General features: G+C 43.8%; 1 protein-coding gene across 1 annotated transcript in view; it reads left to right on the top strand.

Annotated features, from left to right (window-relative positions):
- Nucleotides 1–25,792, top strand: part of UMODL1 (uromodulin like 1) — a 74,261-nt gene extending 48,469 nt beyond the window's left edge. The window contains exons 11-21 of the mRNA XM_085588521.1: nucleotides 794–931; nucleotides 2,051–3,481; nucleotides 6,328–6,440; nucleotides 10,916–11,129; nucleotides 13,747–14,204; nucleotides 14,997–15,139; nucleotides 16,698–16,934; nucleotides 17,802–17,961; nucleotides 20,543–20,630; nucleotides 22,960–23,167; nucleotides 25,110–25,792. Of these exons, the coding sequence (XP_085444647.1) occupies nucleotides 794–931; nucleotides 2,051–3,481; nucleotides 6,328–6,440; nucleotides 10,916–11,129; nucleotides 13,747–14,204; nucleotides 14,997–15,139; nucleotides 16,698–16,934; nucleotides 17,802–17,961; nucleotides 20,543–20,630; nucleotides 22,960–23,147 (3,170 nt within the window). The 3' untranslated portion in view covers nucleotides 23,148–23,167; nucleotides 25,110–25,792. The remainder of the gene's footprint in view (nucleotides 1–793; nucleotides 932–2,050; nucleotides 3,482–6,327; nucleotides 6,441–10,915; nucleotides 11,130–13,746; nucleotides 14,205–14,996; nucleotides 15,140–16,697; nucleotides 16,935–17,801; nucleotides 17,962–20,542; nucleotides 20,631–22,959; nucleotides 23,168–25,109) is intronic.
- The last annotated feature ends 371 nt before the right edge of the window (nucleotides 25,793–26,163 follow it).

Below are 26,163 nucleotides of genomic sequence, written 5' to 3'. Positions count from 1 at the left end.
GGATTCACAGGAATTATTCCTGTCCAAAGGACTAAATCAGTCCTGGCAGATTTGCTGGAACAGGGTGTGAATGGCAACACAAGACTCCAGATATAAATCCCTCAAAAGAGAAGAGACTCAGCAATAATATAGGTCCATAACTGCATAAAAAGACATCTCTAACTGATACAGAGCAGCTGAAATCAGACATAAGGAACGTCCTTAGAACATCTTTTTGCATTGATGAATCAGGATGTCTTTTCTGACATGACCAAAAAGAGGGTCACAGTCCTACAGCATTACTTTTGAAAAGAAAAATTGTATAAAAAGAGATTTTGCCCTTAGCACTTCCTCTGTTAAGAACAGAATAGTGCTTCCCGTGGGAGTTACTAGCACTTACTTTTCATTTGAAGCAGAAGATTATTTGGATTAAGTTTCTATTTAATGTTTTATCTACCGGTAGCTAGTAGTAACAGATCTATTAATTACCTCATATATCTGGAGGTGCTGTACACAGAACTTGGTAAAGTGAGTGATTTTGATATAATTGTAGTACAAACCTACAGCATGTGTTTACCTCTAAAAACAATGATTTAAAAAGTCTTTACTCAGAGAAATTACTTTTCAGAATACAAGAACAAGAGAATAATAAAACAGATAGTGTTCTGCATCACTCAAAGATTGGCTGACAAGTAAATTATGAAAAAGGAAGACCATATAAGTAAATTAAAAAAGGACTACTTAATGATTATTTCTAGCTTAATGCAGCCAGCAGGGAGGCTGTCTGACCCTTGTTCTTGTTTTGGTCCCATAGACTGGGATGAATGTGCTTCCCAAGCTGAGAATGACTGCTCTGTGTTGGCAGAATGTATCAATTTGATGGGCTCCTACATGTGCAGGTGCAAGACAACCATGGATACCAATCCATCCCGACCTGGAAGAAACTGTGAGGGTGAGAAAAAGGCTGGCATGTACGGGTTTTTTTTTTTTTCTTTTTTTGTTGTTGTTGGGTTTTTTTTGTTTTGTTTTTTTGGGTTTTTTTTGGGTTTTTTTGGGTTTGGTTGGTTTTTTGTTTTTGTTTTTGTTTTTTTGCCATGAAACATTGGAATAAGTTGTGGGGTTTTACATCTGCTTTTATAGCATCTCTTCATATAATTGCACTTTTGCAGTCTGTGGCTGAAGGGGTGACCTGTCTCTAACTATGTATATATGTGTGTGTATATATATATGTATTCATGTATATATATATACATATATATATATATATATATATATATATATATATATATATATATGTATTAGGTTTATTGTATAAATAAACAAATTCAGGTGAAATCTCCCTGAGATCTTCCTTGATAAGCCTGATAAGTGCAAGGAATATTTTTCCCTCTTTTGCTATGTCTGTGGCTAATGATGTACTCCCACCAAATTGATCCACAGCTTTGCCAACCAGAACAGGAGACCCAAGAATCAAATTTATTTCTTTGTAGCAGCCCAAATCAGATTTAACCCCATAAAAATCACATGTTCTTCACTCTGTTCATGACCAGACAAGACCTGTTTTTTAATGCTGCCAGGGGTGGTTGAGCACCCTTGGTGCCATTTTCAGTCCAGGTCCTGGTGCCTCCTCATCCAGTTTGAGGCCTGTGGCAATCACATTTCTCTCCCTCTCAAGATGTTTCATAGAGGTGCACAGAGAGAAATGAAAGAGAAAACAATTTATATTTCTGCTCCTTGTTTTTCCTATGTGGAATGTGTTTGGAGAATTGTTTACTTGGAGTGATTGCTTGGTTGGATTCTGGTGAGGATTGTTTGGGCATGATGGCCAATCCAACCCACCTGGGGCTGGACATGAGACAAAGTGTTACAAGTTGTGAGATAGAGTCAGAGAAAGTAGTATGTAGTTTTAGTATCTTCCTTTTTATATAGTATATTAATGTATTTTAGCACAGCTATAATAAAGAAATAATTCAGCCTTCTGAATTGAGTCAGACATCGTTATTTCTTCCCATTGAGTTCGCCTGCATTTACAATAGAGGCCCCATTTCAGAGTGTGTTTATTTTGTTGCAGGTGAGGTTGTGGCTCCTCTCACTGAAATGAGAACCAGCACAGACTTGCCTCCTGAAGAAGGCAGAAGCCCTGCAGGCCCTGCTCCCACAGCCACCATGAGCCTCACGTCGAGCGCCGCCACGCTCGTCCCTGCTGCGCCGGCCCTGGGGGACAAACTGGCGTCCCACAGGGCCACCAGCGCTCCTCCAACCCCTCGGCACAAAGGTCTGGCCCCACAGACGGGTCTGGCCCCACAGACGGGTCTGGCCCCACAGACGGATCCGGCCCCACAGACGGACCTGGCTCCACAGATTCTACTGGCCCCACAGACGGGTCTGGCCCCACAGACGGGTCTGGCCCCACAGATGGGTCCGGCCCCACAGACGGGTCTGGCCCCACAGACGGATCCGGCCCCACAGATGGACCTGGCCCCACAGATGCTCCTGGCCCCACAGACAAGCCTGGCCCCACAGATGGGTCTGGCCCCACAGACGGATCCAGCCCCACAGATGGGTCTGGCTCCACAGACAAGTCTGGCCCCACTGATGGGTCTGGCTCCACAGACGGGTCTGACCCCACAGACAAGCCTAGCCCCACAGATTAGCCTGGCCCCACAGACAAGCCTGGCCCCACAGACTAGCCTGGCCCCACAGATTAGCCTGGCCCCACAGACAAGTCTGGCCCCACAGACGGATCCAGCCCCACAGACGGGTCCGGCCCCACAGATTAGCCTGGCCCCACAGACAAGTCTGGCCCCACAGACTAGCCTGGCCCCACAGACGGGTCTGGCCCCACAGATGGGTCTGGCCCCACAGACGGATCCAGCCCCACAGATTAGCCTGGCCCCACAGACAAGTCTGGCCCCACAGATGGGTCTGGCCCCACAGACGAGTCTGGCCCCACAGACGGGTCTGGCCCCACAGACGGATCCAGCCCCACAGACGGGTCCGGCCCCACAGATTAGCCTGGCCCCACAGACAAGTCTGGCCCCACAGATGGGTCTGGCCCCACAGACGGGTCTGGCCCCACAGATTAGCCTGGCCCCACAGATGGGTTCCAGCAGGGCCAGCAGCCCCGTGGCCGTGGGGGTGACCCCCAGCAGGGCGCTGGCCGTGGGCACGGTGGCCACGAGCCCACACTTGGTGGCCAAAGCCGCTGTCCCAAACGCAGCCGTGGGCGCAGCTGGGCAGGAGCAGCTCGGCTCCCTGTGGCTCTTTCCAAATCAAGCAGCCTCAGGTGCCAGCAGCACTCGCACAGCTGCTGCTGTGCCCCGAGGCAGCTCTCCAGCTGGCCCCACCGCTGCTCTGCTGGCCACAGGGACCGCTGGCATTGCCACCCCCAGAGCAGATGGACAGGTGGCAAGGGAGAACAGCTCTTGGTCTGAGGGACACTCTGGAGCCTTGGGGTCACCAGATTTGCCAGGCACCTCTCCAGCCCCCAGCCAGAACCACAGTGAGTACTCATCCCGTGGGATCTGCACGTGTGGGAATTCACCTGGGGGAGAAGCAAAGCCTCACTAGGAGCTCATAAAAAGGCATCTAAAACTATTTTTTCAATGTCAAAATTATTTTCTTGGTGCCTGCAATTTTTTCTATGTCAATAATATTTTCTGCAGAAATTGGCACTTTCTCTTTGCTAAATCAGCTTGTGAAAGCAATTCCTCTTCCTGGCAATTTAGCAGTTGCTTTTATTGATGTTACATTTCTTCACTCCAAGAGGAGGAAGCACGTAAAAAAAAGAGTGCACTGAGCATGGCTCATGGCAACATTTGCTGCTCGTCCTTTTGCCACACATCCTGGTTTTTCCTGCAGCCTCTGGCACCAGGACACATCTGCAGCAGCTGTCTGTGGAGTTAATTTAGGGAGCCAGGGAGGAAAAGGACATGTCTTCCCATTGCTCTCAGCAGGGGATGATTAGTCAGAGTTCTCCGTAAATCCCCTGTGAGGCAGGAGCTGCCTGGAAACCCGAGAGACACTGCTTCAAGAGATGCAATTGAGAGCAGCAAGGCTGGTGAAGGTTTAATCTGGGTTTGGGTAGATGTGTTGCAGCTAATTAGGGGATTTTTCTGTTGATTGGAGCTGAATCATAGTTCAGAGAGTCAGATTTGGTCTTAAAATTACAGTTCTGTTTGGGATAGGAATGCTGCTGTCTCTGCCCATCACAATGTATATTTTTTTCTGTACTGTGTCATTGTTCAGTTTGGTTATTTCAGTTTTGCTTCTGCTAGTCTTTATTCTGTCTCTCATGCCCTCCACATCTCTCTGATCCCAAGCCACACTTCCCTCTGCTCTTTTATCTCCCCCTCCCCTGTGATCTCGTGTTCCTGGTGGTCTCCACTCATCCAGCCCCACTTCTGATGTTCCCCCATTCCTTCCTCCCTGGAAAATGCCTTTTTCAGCCACGTTCTGCTGCTTCTCCAGCTTCTCTTGTCCCCCCAACACTGCTCACCAGGTGTCCCCTCCTGTCATCCTGCCCTGCCCTGGGCAGCTGTGTCAATACCCTGCTCAGCTACTGTCTTCTCTCCTCCTAAAAATGGTGCTTGGGGTTTTTCTAATGAAAAAAAATTAAGCATAAAATTAGGTAATTTTAACTGGCAAAAAGCCACATAAAGGCTGTTCCCAGCTGGAAAAAAACCCTGAAGAATTCTACACAAAAGGAGTTCAGTTTATAAAAACTTGTTTTATATTCCTGAGAAATCAAATATTCAACCAAATGCTTTTGCTGGAAAAGAAGCTTGTGAAGGGATTATGCCTAAGAAATAAGAAAAAGAACCACCAGAGTAGCATCTCACTAGCCTGGTGCAGGAAATTCAGAGGGCAAAAGCCCATCTTTGGTGAAGTTTCATATGCAGCTCATCCTTGTGGCCTCATCTCTGACCTGAAGGCTCAGCCTCAGACAACTCTTCATAGTCTGGTCTTTTAAATACTATTATTTGAGAATTTTTCAGAATATTTTCCCCTCTAAAACTGAATGTGTTTTATCCCATGAATGCCTGTGTTCACATGATAGGACAAGCCATGTCAAAAAGCAAGCCCAAATCCTTTGATCTGACTGTTGGTGGTAAGGATTCCTTTGGGATCAGAATTAAGCTGGGATAAAGGAACCCTCCTCCAGTGGCCTGCTTCAAGCAGGCATTTCTTCCCTCCCCTATAAAGCTTTACCTGATTACTATTTATTTTCCTTCAGCACCTATCCTAGTCCAAATGATTATTTTCCCAATATGAGTAGAACTTGGGTGTAAAGTGGTCCACGGAGTTTTTGCAGAGTTTTGGAGTTCCTTCTGCTTCAAAGAAAGCAGCTAAAAAGGCAGATTAAAACTGAGTATAGGAGTCAGACAGTCTCAGAGCTGGAACCTGGTGCCTGATACCCTGTGGAGGTGCAGTCAGGTGTGTGCAGGGAGGAGAGCAGGTTGCTGCACCAGAAAGTAAAGACTGGTGACTTGATTTGGAATTTTTAACTGAATTCATAGCCAGATGATAAAGTTCTTGAGGTTTTTAGTGAAGAAAATCCTGTATTTGTATAAACCATTGAAACATCAGGTTTTGCTGTGCCAGGAGTGATGATTTGTTAAGAGCTGGGGGCAGAGTGAAGGCAATTTGCTGGCAATGGTCACAGCTTTGGATGATTGCAGTCATCACTAAATGGATGCCAGGGGCACAAACCATGCCTTGAGAAGCCCTTTCTCTGCTCTCTGATCACTTCAGTGTCTGTAGTGACAACGCCAAACCCAGAGACACTGGGAAACACTGAGAAATCAGGAAATAAACACAAATGTTTGAGTCTGCCTTGATGTCATTCAGCAGATGTGAACTAGGAGGGAAGGGTACACCCTGCTGGGATTCATCTCATCCCAGCACAGCTGTCCAAAGTGTAGATATGTAAGCTCAGGCAGCAGCCCGGCCTTCCGCTGAGGCTGCAGGGAGGATTTGGTGCTGCAATGGTTTCCCTTTGGAGGGACTGGTGGGACAGCCAGCTGAGCCTGGGACAGCAAATCCAGTGCCTGATAGAGCAACATTCCAGACATCCCCGAGCATCCAGGGCAGAGCTGGCAGATGTGAGACCTCCAGGAGGTCACTGCCTTTCTTGAGAGCTTTTGGAGCTCGGACAGAGCACACTAAGATGCTGGAGGATTTCTTTTTAGACTTTTGGGGGTTGGGCTACATTTCAGAGGACTGGCCTGCCTCTGCTATGAGTGAATGCATGTGGCCAGGGATGCTGGACACTGTGACACACCTGTCCATGGACTGCAGCCCATAGAGCACATGGGATAGAAATTGTCTTTTTCTCTTACCTTGCAGCCTTCCAGAAACTCAGTGGCACAGTTCGGATAACAAACATGGAATACTCTCCAGGATTTAGCAATAACAGCAGTGAGGAAAATCAAACCTTTGCACAGCTCTTTGTTGATGAAGTAAGTGGTAAAGAAGGATGTGACCTGTTACCTGTCTCAATAAAACCCTGTGTATGGTTTTTCCCCACCAAAGCCTGTTTAACTCATGTGTGCCCATTGACACACCTGTAAGGTTTGGCTTCCCCTGACTGCCTGAGGCTGCAGGGTAAGTATGCAGCTGTGTTTTAGAGGAAGATCAGGATTTTGGGATTCTCTGGCACCTCCATGTTCTGTCCTTCTCATACCTGGTTATACTGAATTATTGATCTCCTCTGGGGTGTGGTGGAAAGGTAATAGAACTAGCAAAGTGCTCTGATACCCTTGCCCTGAACAGCACTATCCTAATTAGCTGTATGATTATTATTATCCTTTGTCAGTTCTTGTAATCATCCTGGATTTTGTAGCCCCATATCTGGAAAGGGAGTGATTTCTTCAAAAGTCACCTCTGCCCTCACTTCTAATTAGAGTGCAAGATATCAAAGCACAACATGATATCTCCTGTGCCTTTAACCCTCTCAGCATTCTGGGGTGTTGCCTTTGACAGTATCTAATATTGCAGTGAATTTATCAGAAATTTGTTCCTTCTGGTGCTCCCTCCAACACACCCATGCCTGGAAATCCACTGGTTATGCTGGGCTGCTTTATTGCTTCCCTCAGCTCCCCTGCACTGTCTGTGTTTTCAGAGGCTTTCGTAAGTGAGGTGATAAATCCATCACTGGCAATTTAATGGATTTTCAAATCCTGCAGAGGCCTCCCAAGACTTACTGAGGACAGAGTCACCATGTGCCACTGGAACACAGCTGGCACAAAGGCACAGCCTGGGGTCACAGACCACTGCAGGGAGGGAAGAGGGTGACCCATTTATCCTTCTTGGACATCAAACCAGTTTCCCACTGGCCACAACTGGCTTGCACCTTTCTGGGTTTGTTAGCAGAGCGCAGCTTTCCTAGAGCTGTTTTGGCCCCAAGCTGTCACATCAGAAAAACTGTGACAAAACGAGAGTGATGTGATTAGCAAAGTGAAAAGGGAGTAATTCTCTACTGACCTCTCTCATTCAGCACTACGATCTGCCTGAGGCAGTTTCAGAACATCACAGTATTGCAAGGGACATATGAATGGAAATAAATGTATTTACTTCAGTCAGATAGCTTAGCCCAGAAAATCATGGATACTAATATATTTAGGAAAAAATATAAAATGGTTACATAAAGGAACAAAATGAAATTTTGTGTCAGTTTTACTTGGGTCTCAAATTTTCAGGCAGAAAATGATCATTTGGGATTATAAGGAAATCCTTTTTCCAGCACTCTGATTTTGTGGATCAGCTGGAGAGATATGTTAGTGTTGATTCCTTCCACCTCTGAGCCACTGTAAATGGGCTATTGCATAGCTGCTGTAAATAATATTACAAATATTGTATTTCTAGACTCCAAAGAAAATTTAGGAGACCAGAAAGATCTGTATATTTTATTTTCAGGTTATAAGGACCAGAAATGGATCTTTTAAAGTAAATGAGGAAAGTTTTATGAGCTTTAAAAGCAGTCTCAGGTTCCAGTTAAATACAGTTTGCCAGAGAATTTTTTTAAACCTCTTTGGAGTCATAATCTACAATTCAGAGGGTTTATAAATCCTAATGTGTATAATGTTCTTAAGCCTCAGCACTTAAGTGCCATGTGGTTAAATTGGCAGCACAGCAAATGGAAATATCATCCTCTAAATAATGAGAAGGAGGCAAAACTTGATGTGACAACCTGCACTGTCATAGTCCAGGCCAGTTCCACCACCTTTCTTGTAATGCAACTTAAAAAAACATAGCTAAAGGCAAAAATGTATTTAAGTCCTGGGGTTTGTTCAGCTTGTGTTTTACAACACCCCAAGAAGGCTATCATGGTTTGTCCTCAACAAAATGTTGGGAAAGCAAAAGGTTTGAGTTGAAAATGCATTCACTGAGGTGCAATAAATTCCCAAGGGGAAAGCTTCTTTTGATTTTGGGTGTTTTAAACTTAGCTGAGTGACAAAAGGTGTGAAACTAATAAATAATAATGCCTTACCCCCTTATGTGGAAGGCACACAGCCTGTGTTTGTGTAGCTGAATGTACCTAAAATTATTGTAGTTGAAGTTATATGAATGTGGAATGAGTGTAGAGACAGGGATTCAGGATTTTTCACTATTCCAGTGTAATTTCACCCTTTTGTTAATTTGAGTTTATCCACCTCCACATTCTGGAAGCTGCTGGTGATGGTGGCTGGGCAGATGTGTGCTCTGGAACCTTCTCTCTGAAGGTGCAGCCAAACCACACATAGTGGAGAAGTTTTTTTTCCTCTCTGAATGAAAAAAAAAAAAAACAGCCCTCAAACAATATTCTGTTCAAATTACTGTACCTTTTATTTACTTATTCTCAGTTTCCAGACTGTCAGTGCATTCCCTGCTTAGGTTTCCTTTGTGTGCTACAGAAATTGCAGATACAGTGACAGACCAGAAGATAATTTCTCTTGTACAAACTCCTCATACTCAAGGGTATTATATATTGACTGTTTCTTTCCAAAAAGTTTTTCCCTCCCCCCCTAATTTTTTTTTTTTTTAAATTTTTATTTCTAGCCCTGCTTCATGAAGCTTTGTTTTGATAACCCAGGGTGTGGTACCTGTTGGGAAATCCTGGAGTCTCTTGGATAAAAGGTTTTGTAGTGTCACCTAGTGGCTAAATACAAATACTGTGAATGTGCCCTGATGCTATTCAAGCTCTGGGTCCTGCTTTGGGAGGAAAAATAGAAATAAGGACAGAAACAAAACAAACAAAACAAAACAAAACAAAAAAAAAATAAAACCACTTTAGCCAGGTGGGGGTCAGGCTCTGCTCCCAGAGAACAGGGACAGGACAAGAGGAATTGGCCTCGAGCTGCTCCAGGAAAGGTTCAGGTTGGACACCAGTAGGAATTTCCCCATGGAAATGGTGCTCAGCCTTGGCAGGGGCTGCCCAGGAGGGTTTGGAGTGCCCATCCCTGCAGGTGTCCAAGGAAGACCTGGACATGGTGCTCAGTGCTCTGGGCTGGGGACAAGGTGGGGATTAGTCACAGGTTGGACTTGATTATCTTAGAGGTATTTTCCAACCTTAATGATTCTGTGATTCTGTGAAAAAGAACTGATAAATAAAATTTTCAGATAGGGAAAGAGGATGAAATCAGGGTGGGCTAAGAGGATGTCACTGGTGTCTGTGTTTAATACTGAGAAGTTCAGACAAAAATTATGAAAGCTGAAAACTTAAGTCTGACCTCCAAATTTTCAGTACCTGCTTGTGAAACAGCAGAAGGAGAGAGCAGAAGGAGCCCAAGAGGCCCTGTCTTGGTGAAATGGGAGATTTGGGGTCTGACAAGGACAGTTTATGTTCTGCCCAGGCTTTTAGAGGGGAGCCAGCTGTCTCCATCCCCCCAGCTCTGCCTGCGTGCTCCGTGGGGCACTCTCAGGTTTGCTGGGTGGGACTTGCAGGCACCTGGCAGCTGTTTCCAGGGGCACACGGGGGGTTTGCTCTGTGCCATGTTGCCTTGGCACCCAGCACGAGAAGCACACCAGCTCTGAGGGCTCAGGAAAGGGCTGCAGGACACCTGCAAACCCTGGGACCATCTGCAGGGCTGGGTAACAGACAGTGAGCAAGTCAGGGCTGGGTAATGCACAGCAGGCAGGGCACAAGGCTGTGTAAAAGCTGTGAGAATCCAGCACTAAATGCACCAGCTCTGAGCGTGGGTGCAAGGCAAACAAGGCTTCTCCTGGTGGCTCCCAACGCTTGCCACTTCCCTGGGCTCTTCCTGGTGGGAATCACTGCTGGCATCCCCAAGCATTACACACTGAAATAAACTGTGCCTTAAGCTCATGGCTGAAATCCAGCCCTGCTGCTCCAGATATTCCCTGCAGAAATCAGGGAGAGGAAGAAGCAGTTGGAGGTGGCCACAGTGTGGTAGCCCCCACCTGGCCCCTTAGTACCCTGGTCTGGGCATTTAGAAAGAGGTGAGATTTGCTTGGCTCTGGTGAGAAATCAGCTGTAAAACAAAGCTTGAAGGTCACCTGCTCGAAGTTGTAATGTTCCTGGGCTGAGAGAGCCCTCTGAGCAGTGTGAGTGTCAGGAGCACCTCCACTTCCACCAGCAATTCCTTGGATTGGATTGGAATTCCTTGGGTTGCTCCCATCCACAGAGGCATTTTGAGAGGCAGCATATGGGAGCTTCCCTGCAGTCTCCTCCCTCCCTTTCTGTTAGCAGAGGCAAGGGCTTGTGCCAAATGACAGATGAGATGTCTTAATCGCTTGGCTCCTTTAATATTCATGGTTAAATGTGCACCACATCCTTCAGCTGCTCTGGATTGAAAATGTTACAAAGCAAAAGGTCAATTGTCTGCTGCTTCCCTCCAGAGCAGGAAGCACAACACTCATTTCTGAGCAGTGTACACAGCCTGAAACGTAATTGCTCCATCTGCCCATCCCCACATGCATTTTGTTTTTATTCCAGGTGCAGAAATCTCTGCCCCTTGAGGTGCTCCAGCAGATGGATGCTGGTCTGATTCAAGTGCTGGTAACGGGTGTTACTAATGGGAGCACAGTGGTAAGTTTCAATTTGCTGCTTGCAGAAGAAGTGGATGTCCACCATGTCATCACCACTTTTTGTGAGGCTTTGGGAAACAGCTCCTACTTCACCATCAACAGGAGCAGCCTCTCCATACAGGGTGAGGAGCAGCTTGTGTCCCAGTAGTTTTTCAGAACCAGACAGATGATAAAAGATATTATTAAGCTGTGTCTTCTGAGGTGAAAATATCTGTAAAACACATGGATGAAAAGCATTTTTCTCTCCTTATATTGCTTCTGCTTATCCACCCAGTAAGTTTTTCAGAGAACACCCACAGATGACATAGGAAGTGAGGTACCACTGATCCAAAAGGACAAAACCAACTGGTCTTTTTGACAATATCTAGAATCAGTTTTACAGAGAAAAAGGTAAGGAGATGTTAGAGATCATAGATTGAGGGGTTTATAAGCTACCAATGGAAATAAGTCCTTGAACACAGCCATAACTAGCACTGTTTAAAATAATTTAAAAACACATTATGCTTTGCTTTTCCCTAATAATTTTCCAATTTAAATAGAAATCCCAATAAATAAATTAATATGTGAGTCCTTCTTCACTAGGAGAGTTTTTTCCTCACACACCTCTGTGTCTAGAGCTCAGGTGAAAGCCCACACTTTGCCAAGCCCAACATGATGGCTGATTGTACAACTTCTTTTCTTTTATATGTAATTGAAGTAACAAAAACCATTAATCTCCTGACTAAGAGCAGCTGAATCCTCTTTCACAAGTCACTTCTGAAAAAAAAAAAAAATAAAATACTGTATCCCTGACACAATCCATTTATCCAAAGAAGGTTGTTATAAGCAGTCAATTAGAATGTCATTCAAAATTACTTCAGAAACATATTTATTCTCTGCCCTATAATATTTTTTTTGCCTGTTACACTCACAGTTGTGGATCTGGAAAGTTACATATCCTGGTAATTAGTAGGATCACACCTATCTTGTGGTAGTGCTTTGCAGAGTGCCTGCCTCCCTCAAACCTGGGCTAAAACAAAGGGTTTGTTTCAGGGACAGGTCCCCATAGAGCAGATGACTGGTGCTGCTTTCTGAGTCCCACCTATGGTCTGATTGGCTCCAGTGTTTAGACTTTGGAAAGAGAAAGAGAAGTAAAAGCATGTTTTTTCCTCTCAAAAATGAAAATTTTGGCCAGGTAAATATTAAGACAGCAACTAGACTGCAATCTGGACCAGTCCCACAAGCCTTCTGCTTCACTCATGCTGGGCATTTACTCAGCATCTTCTCAGAATTGGGAAATGGGGGAAAAACTGAGGAGGCCCCTGGGGTCAGAAACATCCCCTTGGGCAGTGGATCACTTTAGGACTGGGAATGTACTGTATTAATATTTAATGCTGTAAGGTTCTTTTAACAGTTCTGTTTCTCATATTTGCCACAAAAATTAGACAGGATTGTCAAGATTCTTATTGATTTTCATTAGCAGTAGTAGAGGGGACAGAAGAGGTAACAGAGAAAGTAACAAAAAATACTTGATATGTGGCTTCACCTCTGTATGGCAGCAGGGAGAAAATGCTGATATTACAAACTACATTTTTTTATGAGCTGATTCATCTGGCTTCCCTCTTTCCTCAGGTTGTTTGTTAGCTGATGTATGATCTTTAATTTCCTAAATTCTGCTAAGCTTCTTCAGTAATTTATATTTGGTTTTGTAACCACAGTGATGAGGAACATTTTTTACTAAAGTCATTATGGTTTGTCAATTGATACCAACATATATTCAGTTTTCACTAAGATATTAATGTGATGATAAGCATTGGGAAATCCAGCTCTGGAAGAGCTCCAACTTTTATTTTCCTTCCTTTGTTGTGCAAATCAGTGGCTTTTTCATTTGGGGCATTTCTGGAAGCTGGGCGGTTCCATAAGGATTTATATATGTGTACAGGTTTTATATATTGCTTGGGAAATGGGTGGTATTTTTCTGTTTTAGCCACTAAAATGATTTAAGAGAAGTTTTGTGTGATGAGACACATTGTTTGTGCTTCCCTACAAATGGAATTTGTCTTGATTCTCTCTCAGTCAGTGGTGGGTGAATACTCAGGGTGTAACCTCAGACCTGTGCTGGATGTTGGGTGTTTGATACACACATTGATCTGAACCTGTGCTTCCCTTTTCCCCCACTTTTTCCTTCCTGGAACCATTACAGATTGTCACTGATACATTTATTCCTCTCTCTCAGGGCACACCTGCAATATGGGACTGCCACATGAGGTTTGTCCCACGCATCCCCCAAAATGAGTTTTGCAAAGCACTCAAGGTCTCATCTTTTAAATAGTAACTAGTCACAAATGAGGCCTGTGGTTTTTTATCAAATTCCTGGTTATGTCCCCAGCCAGAACTGGGCAGTCTCCTACAGCTCCAGGCAAAAAAAAACCATACAAGCACTTGCTGAGCAACTTCCAGTGGGGAATATTGTGCAAGCACTGATGTTCCAAAAGCTGTATGTACATGTGTTGCACATTAATTATTGCAGCTGCCAGGAAAAAAAGCACTGCAGCTTTACTGATGGGCACTTTATGTGTCTCACGGGCTCCTTTCTAAAAAAAAGTCCCAGCTTTGGAGTAAGTAGAGCAGGTTAAAAGAACAAAAGAAGCTGGTTTCCTGCCAGTAACTGTGGGTTTCCTCCTAAGAGTTTGCTTTTGTCTAATGAGACAAATCTCAACATGTAAATTACAACAGTAGCTTTTTTTTGGCATTCTTTAGCACTTCCCTTCATCCAGAAGGCAACAGTGACAGATAGGAAACCTGTGAACAGCACAATTTTACCTGTGGCATCTCTGCAAACTTCAGCTCATGTTTCCTCCCCTGCTTCACTGGACTTCTCTCCTGCTGAGCACAAAGCTCTGGAGGACACCACGTTCTCCAGCATGGTGCTGACTCCTCTCACCACGGATCCCATGGCAACTCCTGATGTTCCTCCTCGAGCATCTCCAGCCCCCCTTGTCAAACCCACCCAAGAGGTTTCCATTAAAGACGCTGTGAGTGTGCTTTGTGAGAGTGAGAGGATTGTCCTTGCCATCCAGAAGAGATTCTTGCAGCAGGAGTCTATCCCAGAGAGTTCCCTGTTCCTGGGGGAGCCTGGCTGCAACGTGAGCACCAGCAATGGCACCCACGTTGTGCTGCAGGCGGGCTGGAGCGACTGTGGCACCCAAGTTGAGACCGTAAGTCCTCTGATCAAGGGCATGCCAGCAAGCTCTGGAGCACTTTATTTCTCTTTCAGGAGGGGAGAGGCAGTGGCAGATCCTTAGCTAGGCGTGCAATCTGTTAGTTGCTGAGCTTTTGTTGGAGAAAGAAATCCCCTTCTGTGATGGAAAGTTACCTCAGTGCGTGATGGGAAGCACCAGAGAGAAGGGGAATCTTTGAGGTCAGGCAGCAAAAGTCATGGGCCTGTCCAAACTGAGTCACTTCCCATGCCTCTTCTGGGTTCTCTTTGCAGCTGTCTTTTCTTAAAAGTAATTTCATCATCTCATGCTGAGAAATACTTCAATAGCTACCAGTACTGGGGACAAAGTGTGACAGCTCTCTTTGGATCCCAAACCAATAGCTATGGTCAGACCATACCAAAACACAGAAGCTCCCTCATGGAGCAATCACCACTGCTGAGGAATGATCATTGTCCCATCTCTGGAAGTGTTCAAGACCAGGCTAGATGAGGCTCTGGGCAGCCTGGTCTAGTGGGAAGTGTCCTTGCCCATGGCAGGTGGTTTGGAGCTAAATGGTTTTTCAGATCCCTTTCAGCCAAAGCTGTTCTGTGATTCTATGATGTGACAAAAAGGAATAGGAGGAAGATGGGTGTATTTTCTTTGCCTCCCTATACAGCAACAAAGATCTTGGAGGTTTAATCTGTTTGATTTTTGCTGTCAGGAGAACAGGGAACACCCAAGCACCTGAAGCTGGAAAGCTCTGGTACAACCCTGGAAAGACTGATGTATTTTCTCCTTTCTGTGCTGCAGAACATGACTACTACTGTGGTGAGAACCACCCTTCGGAATGATGTTTCTGCTCAGGGAATAATCCACCACTTGAACGTTGCCAGTCCCATCCACTGTGTGTTTCAAAACAATGTCTTGACTTCCTCTGGGTACACTGCAGAAGGGTGAGGAACAGCTCTCTCTGCTTTGAAATTTTGCTGTGTGGCTGAGTGCTGCTGCACTGGGAAAACCCCAGGGGCTGGAGCTGTATCCAGTGGCAGTACTGGGAGCAGTCTGCCATGCTGGGAGTCCTGTGCTCTGAATGATGCCTTAAGTTTTAGCTTTTCTATTTTTCAGATCCTGTACTGCATTAGTGTATACCTCTGAACTCCATACAGAGTGTTTGTAAGCTCTCCTCACAGTGTGGTCAGACAAAACAATCCTTCCAGGCCTGAGAACCAAAGTCATCATCACAGCCTCAGGCCTGAAAAGTGTAAACAAAAGTGAATTGTTAGTAAGAAAACCAAACCAGGGGAATGTGACTTCATTACCTGGACAATTAACCTCTGATATGCAAATAGACCAATCTTGTATCTGCCTTAAAAGCTCATGACCCTCTTCCATCTTGTCTGTAGCCTCTGTCACGCTCCTACGTGGCCCAAGGTGTTAAAGGCCTTTAATAAATATCCACTTTATTCTCTTAGTCTGTCCAGCCTCTGTTCTAGGTAGCCAGTCCAAGGCATCAAGGAGATCCCTGCTGTGTGCTTCTCTCCTACTTCAACTAATGTACCAGTAGATCTAACAAGCCTGACCTTCACCTGGCTAAACCACAGGTGGAAATAAACCTTTGGGATCTGCTGGTTCAGGAGTCAGAATTCCTGTCTCCTCATTGCCTTCCTGGGCAATCCCTTATAGCAAAACAGCATTTTCCTGCTTTTGGGACATATCAGTCATGTATCTTCCCACCTGATGTGGGCCTGCAGATTGCTATGTGGCTTCTGAGAATGGCAGTTTTTAACCCCCCACAAATCCTTATTTGGTCAACTTGAAAAACCAAACAATACATCATACAAGTACTTTTTTTGTTGTGGAAGACTTCACCTTCAAATAAGATGGAATCAGAGCCACACTTCACAGAAAATCAGGGCTGTGCTGACAGAAAATGTGACAGCACAAGCCTTTTTCTCATCAGGAGTGTCCTCCCTTCATACAGGTGCACCTCCTCTCCTGCCTATCATCCTGCTTAAACTATTGGCACCAAATCCAGTTTCTGTTTCCTAGCCCTGTCCAGAGATTGTATTTTCCTTTCTTCCTTCCTATTCCCCAGCAAAGTCTTTATCAGGTCACTTTTCTTCTTTGAGCTCTATAATTTTCTCAGGCCTTTCTCTTCACATTTTCCTTCTCTCTCTTTTTTTTTTTTTTTTTTTTTTCTCTTCTCTTCAGCACTAAGATTTTACTGTCCTTCTTTTGAGCTTTCAGAGAGCTCATAGTCTTATTCCCCTTCTGCTCCATGAAATGTTAAGCCCACCCTTTGGATTTTCCCACTTGTGTTTCTATTCTCTCTACCTTCCCAGATGAAAACTCCATGCTTTTTCACCCTTCCTTTTGAACAGTGTCCTGCCATCCTGGACTGCAGATAACCCTTCACTGTCTAAATATGTGGGGATACAGGCACTGATTTAAAACTTGCAGAAACTTACAGTCAAATGTGTGGTGTTTAAAGAAGGATAATTGTTTTTCCAGACTTTACACCATCTTTGAGGATTTGCATGGATCTGGATACTTCAGAACAGAAATGCAGTTGTTTATTGGAAACTCCCCTGTCCCCAAAAACTTCAGCGTCTCTGCCAGTGAGGATGTGCTGATCGAAGTGGGGATGCAGAGGGCAGACAGCCAGCTCAAGGTGGTTCTCACTGACTGCTGGGCCACTCCAACCAATAATTCAATGGATCCCCTGTCATTTGTTTTTATCAGCAACAGGTACAGCAATGCCATTTGCAAATACCATGAGCCATACCTTAGGTGTTACAGTGGTACTGACTAATAATGTGTTGTATTTTAAATGACTTTTTTAAAATTACTTTTCTCATCATTCACATGCATGGTCCCTTTCTATCTGGCCTGGTTACACCTTCTTAGAACAAGAAAGGTAGATATGAAAAGGGATTTCAAAGGGCCATGTGAAAATTTTTTGGGTTTGGTTGTCTTCCTCACAGTTTTGAGAGGGAATTGTGCTTTTAACCTGAAGAAATCACTTGAAGGTGATTTTGGCAGTCAGTAGTGAAAGAGCATTAGAGAAGTGGGTGCTTTATCTCCTGCTCTATCGTTCTGAGGTTTCTCTGTGGTTTCAGCTTTATCAAGAGCTTATATGTCTCTTGTCCACAAAGAAATAGGTTATTTAATTCCTCACGTGTGATATTAGAGCAGCCTCTGGTAAAAGAGGAGGTTTGTTCCTGTCTGGATCCCTGATCTCACACCAATGTCATATTTCTTAGGCTCACCTTAAAATACAGGATAATAATTTTGCTCAATAACAAAATCCTTTAAGTTTGATGGTTTCTTAAATCTGTGTTTGGTGAGGCCAAGTTTAAATCCTTCTTTCTGTTACCCTTTTCCTCCTTCTCCAGCTCTCCAACCACTTCTCACAGCTCCTGTTCCACTTGGTTACTGTGAGAATAAAGCAGCAAACAGCCCTTTATCACCACTGCACTGCCAGAGCTGCTTCATGAAGGGTCTGGCTGTGACTTCCTAAAGGAAGGAAAACCTTAAACCCAAGTTCTGTGCTATAACCAAAACCTGCCTTCTCTAGCCTTAGCTGCTCTGTGTGGTTTTTGTCTCCCTTTTCAGCTGTCCCATCCCAAATACTTACACCACACTGCTGGAAAATGGGAATTCGAGCAAAGCTCAGTTTAAGATGAAAATTTTTTCCTTTGTCAACAACTCTGTGGTTTACTTACACTGCAGAATTCGTATTTGTATGGAGTCACCAGGAAGCACCTGCAGGACTGTAAGTGTTTTTCTCTGATGTACTATTTCCCTCCCTCAGTGCCATATGGAGTCCTGCAATGGGATAGAAGGAGTAATGTTTCCAAACAAGGTTTAAAATTACTTTTGAGGTTTCCTTTATTCTCTGTTGAAAGCAGAGAGGAGTGGGGAAACACTACAACCGTATAGAAGTATCAGCTTTTCCTCCTGTTGCTCATCCTCTTAGAAAAAGGCACGGAGTTTGCACAGAGCTGGGGAACCTGAGAGCTGGACCTTCCACTCATTTTAAGGATGACTAAAAGGTGATGAAATTAGACTGGTTAGAAAAGTGTCAGCTCAGATGGATGTGTCACAAAATAGGAACTCCCAGATTAGCAGTGTCAGAAGAATGTTTGAATAAATTTATATGTTTTTCTGGGTTTTTTTTCTTTTTTTCTTATCCCCTACAGATTTACTTCTTCAGCTGAGTGTTTAGGTGCCAGGAAAAGGAAGCTCAGTGTCATTAAGTTTCTAGGGCAGTGACTTCAATAGAGTTTATTATAGCTTTTTAAAGCCTGATTGCTTTTTAAAGCAATAATCCAAGCTTTGTTCTGATAAGAACTGCAGTTTTTAATTGTCTGTGCTACAAAGCATTGCATTATTTCTTTTTACTTGCAAGTAAGTGGTACACAGCTTTATCTAAAAATGTGTTGCTACCATAGAAATAAGAAAAAATATGTTTAACTGATGGCTTTTTTTCTTACCAGCAGACACTTGGGAATTCTCCTCTTCCTCTGCCAACCTTCCTGTCTCTTTTTCTATCAAGGATGTTTTCATTAGCAATTTGGTGTTCCCCTATTGTTTAACATTTTCCTCTAGCTCTAAATAAAACAGTTTAAACCCATTATAAAGTAAATGATCTCTTCCTAAAGGATTTTAAAAGGCTACCAGAAGATGCTTGTTTCCTTTCTCAAAGTATAAGGTTTCCTCCAGATTAAAAAAAAAAAAAAAAAAAAAAAAAAAAAAAAAAAAAAGTAGGGACGGGAACCGGTTTTTGCAGCTGATTATGAATATAAAATGTATATAGGATGCATTGTTCTTTCTCCTATGCAAAATTTACCCCTGTGAGAAGTCAGTGATTTCAATATCTTTAATTGAGGCTATATTGTGATGTGGGGAAGACAAGCACCAGGCACATCTACACAGGGTGAGCAATGGCTTTTACAGAGAAGCGGGGAGGAGCTGCAGAAGGTGCAAATATCAAGGAAGATGAGCAAGAACAGAGGATATTTATTTGTAAATAATGTAAGATGCCTGGGAAAGTGCCCTGGGTCTGGGATCTGACCCTCTGTTACTCTGGGGAATGGTGACTTGCTTCAGGGCAGGTTTAGCTCAACTCTTCACCCACACACTCAACATTTTGTGTTCTTTCTTCTCACTCAGTCTATTTACTCCTTGTTTTCTCTGTGGAAGAGAGTAAGGTGCTCTAAAGTAAAGAGATGAAAAAAATGGACTGACTGAGGAGAAAAGTAGAAAGAAATGAGTGAGAAAAATTACTTTGAATGGGAAGAGGGGTGATGTGCCACCACCATGCAGGTGTTTGGTGGAATGTGGCTGCTCCATGGCCATGTGGAACCAAAAATTCATTGCCGCCAGGGAGCAACTACATAAATGTGTTCTCTAATGGATCCACCTGCCTGGGAAAGCTACTTGAGAGCAGACCAAAGTCATAAATAACCTCATGGGTATTTTTCTGGGGGCTGACCCAGCTGAAGACACTTTTGCTGGCAGTGGACTATAGAGGTTTTCCAGTGGAACCAAACTGGTAACACTGATGGGACATTCTGGTGTAAACAAGGTGGTAAGACACCCTGCTGATTTTGCTGGTCATGGTATGATGCTGCCATTTCTCTGGGTTTTTCTGTGCCCTTCCAGGAGAGCCACAGTACCCTTTGAATAATGCCAGTATGTTTTGGTTCCCATCAGAGACCTTTGGGCTGGGAATAAAACAAAAAGGCAGCAAACAAAAAAAAAAAATAAGGAAGTGCACAGAAAATGTCTGTGCAAGGGCTGCTCACACAGAGCTAAAGCAACTGATCCCCAGCATCCCAGAGGACAGGGATTTCAGGCTTGCAGTTCCCAGGTTAGTGGTACTCTTGTCACTGAAGTTGTGGGTAGCTTCAGGATGACACATGGCTCAGCAGGGTCTGAAAGCTGCTGCTGCTTTTGTTGGTGCTGGTTGCAGTATCTGCTGTGCCTGCCACGGGCAGTAGAAACATCCAAACAAAAGTGCTTTCAAAACCTTGGCATTAGTGATAAATTTATTCTCCCATAAGGTTTCTCTAAAATAAACAGAAAGTTAATGAAAAGGTTGTCTGCGTGAAATGTCTGTTCACAGCAGTGTGTTCCAGTGTGACTAATTACAAATTTTATACTGATTTTTCCCTGATACCATTTCTTTTGGACTTCCTTTTGGTGCTAATTTCAGTTTAACAGAGCATAACATTAAACAACAAAAGCTCGATGGTGAGAGTAGCACTGGGCTTTCACAAGCTCATCAGAAGGCTTTGTATTTTGAATTAGTAACCCACATGATTTGTTGGAGTTTGAACTGATCTTTGCAGAGATGCCATGCAAGGGCTCGACTGCTGAAGGCTGGAGACACCATCGCCCTGCACAGAACATCCTGGGGACCCCTGTGTAAATCAGCTGGTGAGTTGAGAACAGACTATCATGCCAGGATTATTTTGTGCTGTCAAAGGAACCTCTTCAGGCCTGTGACACACAGAGTTTTTGTGCCCCTCTATATTCCTTGGGAGCAGGTATTCCTGCTGGAGCCACATGGCAGCGTGGAGAAGCATGTGCCCTCCTCGGAGCAGGGACTCTCAGGTTGTCAAGGGAATGTAGAAAGGAAGATAAAGTGCTTTTGTGTGGCTGCTTGCACAGGGTAGCAAGTGCAGCAACCACAAAATCAAACAATTATTTCAATTGTAATGTGTGAAAGCAGAGTCGATTTTTAAGATTGCAATCGGTTTTCCAAGTGTTTACACTGCTGTTAGCCTGCAATTATTTTGGGCTCTGAAGTCCCAAATCAGAGGACATAAGAGATTTTATTGTTGTATTTCCTTTGGCTCCCTGGTACTGACTTCATTACCAGGGTGAGGGGAAGTGGCACAGCACAGCTGATGCACAGCACCCTTGGTTAATTTGGTGCAGTACAGGTTAATTGAGGGCAAACACCAGCAAGGGACAAGCAAGGTCTGATTTGCTGTGCACCTGCTTTTTCTGCATTTAGCCTGAATGATGCTTTCAAGGGCACCCCTGGTCTCTCATGTTTTCAGTCATTTGGCCCCCTCCAACTTACATTTATAACTTCTTAACATAAAACACTCATTGAGAATGGTTTGGCTCACCAATATCAGAGTCTTAACTCGTGGCTGCCATAAACAGACAGTTCATAATGTTCTTTTTGGACCTAGGAACTGACTCTGACTCAGAAGAATATATTTTTTTTTCCTTTACATGATCTGTTCAAATAGTACCTCAGTGCTCATTTCTGAATTAGTTCTTTAAAAAAATTATAAAGAATATAAAGCAAAAAATGCAGCTTTCTTTGTTTAGCTCTTACAACAAGTAGCTCTTCCTCCCATTTTTGCTGGAGATCCTGATTAATTTCTAATTTTGAAAAATAGTCATTTCCCTAAAGGGCCTCTGGTGAGGGGAGCTTTCTCTGGGTTGTGCTAAATTAATTTCTAGGCAAAGGTGGCACTTTTGCATGCTGTCTCTTATTTCTAGTTTGGAAATCAGCCCACAATTTAAGTGATCTACATTGCTGTGTTGAAGGGGATAACATGAATAATGATGTCGTGTAATAGCAGGTGTAAATGCTGCAGTGAAACATGAAAACCTTTACCTGCTCTGCCAACACCTGGTCACATGCTATGGCAAAATCCACTGTTCCATGTCCCCAGGAGGGCCTGCTCTGTATCTGGCTACAGGCTGCCATTTCCACTGTGCATATTCTATTTTAATCCTTTATTTCATGCCAAAATTCAAAAATGAGACTAAATATATTACACAGCACTGCTTTGGCCTGTCTTAGAATGATGCCCTGGGTGTCTGTAGCTTGAACTGTTCTTACTGAACTCTGTGGCTGCCTGCAGTGCCCTTTGGCCAAAAATTTTGTCTCTAATTGTCTGCATGCATGTGTGCAGTGATAATTATCTTCTGTGTACCTCAGGTACCACACAAGTGCAAAACAAGTGCTGTCCTGAAAACGTAAGCAAACAAATGCATGTTTTTGTAGGTGCACTGAGCCTTTGCAAGAAGGAATTATAAGATTTTGTACAAACATGAAGAGAGGCATAAGAATAAAGGGAGATGGGTTTCTGCTTGCACGTTTGGACAAATCTGTGGAAGTGGCTCAAAGGGAACCAGGAGAACACTTTCTATCTGTAATCTGTGGTGCCTTGGGAGGCACTTGGTAATGTGGGACTTGACTCTTGCCCACACTGGGGCATTTGGGTCATTCTTTCCTTCCCCTCTGAGTCTGGGTGCTCTTCCAGCAGAGCACAGGTCTGCAGCAGGTCCTGTGCACAGAGAATCCTTCCCCAGATACTCTGGGTTTGAAGAACAGTTACACACATGATAAAAGCAAATCAAGTCATTTTTATAATTACAGAGGAATGGAGGCAGGATTAAGATAGGGGAATGCTCTACCTCTTAAGTACTTCTGAAAGTAAGGCAGCATTTCTAAAAGTCACCAGTACTAATTCTTTAATTCTTACTTTAGCTGAAAATCATGCTGATGTCTGCAGGGACTCTACACTTTTTACTGATATGTAAAAAGAGAACATGGTCTGTCCTCACACCCTTTCCATGAGAATCACCCTCCCCAGAAGGCTGATACACTTCTGTAGCACAGTTCTGTACTGGCATGTTGGCTAATTAATCTGCAAAACTTGTTTCTCTCCCAGCAAAAGATTTAGGAATTTTAAGTTTTTTCTTTCACTTCTTGATATTTTTTTTTTTTTTTTTTTAGCATCTGATTCTAAGAGAGATAAGCTGGCTGGAATGGGAATTGGATACATCATCCTCATAGCCCTTGCTGTGTTTGGTTTTGTGCTGGGAGTTGTGACCCTTCTCATCTTCCAGTACCAGAGAAAGACAGGAAGATACAACCTCAGGATCAAGTCTGACAACTTCAGCTACCAAGTGTTCTATGATTAGTGATTCACAGGTTACCACATGTAAGTACTCAGTTATGATCAGTTGCATTTTTCAGCTGTTTATCTTTTCTTGAAATTGTGAAATATTTGTAGACAACCATCTTTTATATGAGAATATTTGAACTTGCTGTCCTTTTTTCTGTGGGTAAAGGCTATATAAGTAAGAAAGAAATTCCTACTGTTCTTCCCTGTTTTCAAATTTTTGGGTTTAAATCAGTGACTAGTGTAATGAAGGAGGGAAATTTTTCTACTCACTTTATAAGTTTTCCTCAGAAGTTACCCCTTTCTGCAAAAGCTTGGGTTAATTATTATTTTTTTGATATTTTTTGAGAAAGCAGTGGGATGTTAAACATAAAGAGCTTGAAATATTGAGATGCATAAGCAGTGCTTACATGTGCCTGCAGAGAGTCTGAAAACCCAACTCTGAGGAAACTCAACCACTGCCACATGGTCTTGGGAATTTAACACTTTTTCAGGATACCACAGGATTCAGCATGTTTGTGCAGAATTAGTCTGTTCTAGCAGCTCAGCATCATTTGCATGCTTGTGTCTTTAAGAGGAGGAGAGAGAAGTGAGAAAGCTGGCAGGCAGAGAAACAACACCTGACACCACTTCACAGCTCCAGGATGTTTGCTGTGGATGGAATTCTGTTCCTGGAAACGGGTTTATTTGCCATTATTGCCAGAGTCAGTCAGTGACCCTTCCCTGCTGCAGGCCTCCCTCAGGACAATGCCATGGCCTCAGGAAATGCACTGGACACGTCCCCATGGGATTTGCAGATCATTCATTGCAATTCACTGAGCACACAAGTGTTTAACATACACCCCAGGCAAAGGGCAGGGAAGCTACCCCAGCTTCCTGCTTGTAAGTCTGGAGTGGTCACATTTAGCTGTGCTTCCATGGCTTTCATCCCAAGGCCACCCTCTAACCCATCTCTGGGCAGCTCCTAGGAGATGGCTGCAGGTGAGGGTGATGCTCTGGTGGCTTCCCAAGGGCTGCCTGTGTCAGAACCCCCAAGGGAAGGTACCTGGGACTCCTTGGTGCAACTCCAGCAGCTGAAGTTCCATCTACAATGCCACAATTGGTTGGGGGATACAAATCCCACCACAGAGCCATAACCCAGCAAAAAGGGCATATCAAGCTTCATTGACTTGACACGCGGATGAAAAATCAAAACCCCACAATTCCAATAAAGTTTTGTAGGGAAACGGTAATTTTATTTTTTTTCAGTGCTGGGCGCACACTGGGATTTCCCCTGCCACAGGGATCCTCTTCAAAGGGCATTCGAACCCCTTGGGAATTCCCCGATCCTTTTTATTATCCCGCACTAATTTACATATACATTGAATCTTACAATAGGTTCATGCATATTCATTATGTTGATTTTGAGTTACAATTTACAGTTGGCCCTTTGTACAGAGAATTTCTAATCCCTATGTCCATTCTTGCAGACTTCTTCTCTTGGTTTCAGAGTTCAAGGGGCTCTTCTTATCACTTCACCTTGGAGATTACATTCTTTTCTCCTTGGCTGGGACAGTTTTATAAGCACAGCAAAGTTAACAGACTAAACAGCATATTCTACTCGTGCTAGCAAGCCACTACACAATACACTTCACCTAAATCCAGATGGATTTTCTACCCTGTTAAATTTTACTCTGTTTCAGACTTAAAACCTACACGTGAAATCTCTGAGTCTCTCCATTCATCATTCTTGGATTCACCATTCTGCTCTCCTGAGTAATACCTCATAGTAATGGGAAATCTGGAGTTGAGCAAAGATGCTGGAGCATAAAGGATATTGTCAGACTTGTAACATTTCTACATCACGATGGAGCTTCAGTTGATGGCTCCATATTGGAGCTGGCACTACTCAGCTCTTCTTTCCTATGTATTTAATGTCTTTGGAAGGGAATTGATTACCTGTCTCAATCCTGATTGATTTGGTTTATATTTTTTTTTCTAGTGGGATCATATCTCATCACATGGAGAACTGAACTTTGTCTTCACTCAACATTTGGCTTTCCTTGCTCTACACAACACTGACTCTTTCAAATTAAAGTAATATATAAAAAGCTTCTATACCCCCTCTCTCCCCTCCACCTCTTTTTTTTTCCTTGGCAGTCTGGTTCTTCCCTGGTATCCTAAGAATTCTTTGTGACAACAGCTCCAGGTTGAAGTGAATTTTGTCAGGTTTTCCATTGATAAAATAGAAGGGAAGAAAAAGACATCTGGCTCTCTCTTTGAGTTTCAAGATCTGGTTTTCTCATTGTGAACATATCATTATGTGCTCATCTTAGCATCCCTGTGCCATTAATATTGAAAAGCTGAATGTTTCCATTGATATTCAAGGAAGTAAATCAGCAAACCCTCAGAGAGATCTCTTTTTTGGTTTGTAATTTGCTGTTTACTCAGGGTGAGGTTGAAGCTTTGAAGAGCTAATTGTGCAATGCCTTAAGTATACAGAAGCTGGTGAACAAGCCTTGGACTTGCCACCAAGTAAGGAAAAGCCACTGTGGATCTGGGGCTTAACCTGCTCAGGGTGTTCTTCAGCATGAGATTTTGAATTTGATTAAATCTGTAAATGAGAAAGTTTCAATGGAAAGGAAAGAAAGGAAAAAAAAAAGAAACTATTTTTGTTGCTGGCAGCCCATGTTTTTCCAGATAAATCAACTGGCACCTGTGTATTCTGCTTAATTAGACCCTAATGACTGTGCAGCCAAGCCACACACTGCTGCCCACCTGAAAGCTCTCCAATTGCAAATGAAGAGTTATAAATTGGACCTGAATTTTGCCTGGCTGCAAGACCATCGGTGCAGCAGCACAGGCTCCCTTTACACGGCCCATTGGGCACAACAACAGCCTGCTCAGCTGGATAAACTGGAGCCAAAATCTCTTTATGCAGTCAGCATCCCCTGCAGGGCTCTTTCCTGGGCTGCCCTTCTCTGCTGCCCCCAATCTCCACCTCAGTGAGCGTGTTGGAATATGGGAGGTGCAGAGGTGTCAATAACTTGTCCCAC

This window comes from Lonchura striata, chromosome 1 (assembly GCF_050655825.1).
Source record: "Lonchura striata isolate lonStrDom1 chromosome 1, ASM5065582v1, whole genome shotgun sequence".
Taxonomy (NCBI): domain Eukaryota; kingdom Metazoa; phylum Chordata; class Aves; order Passeriformes; family Estrildidae; genus Lonchura; species Lonchura striata.
The sequence above is the reverse complement of the archived record's forward strand: the minus strand, read 5'-3'. Positions and strand labels throughout refer to the sequence as shown.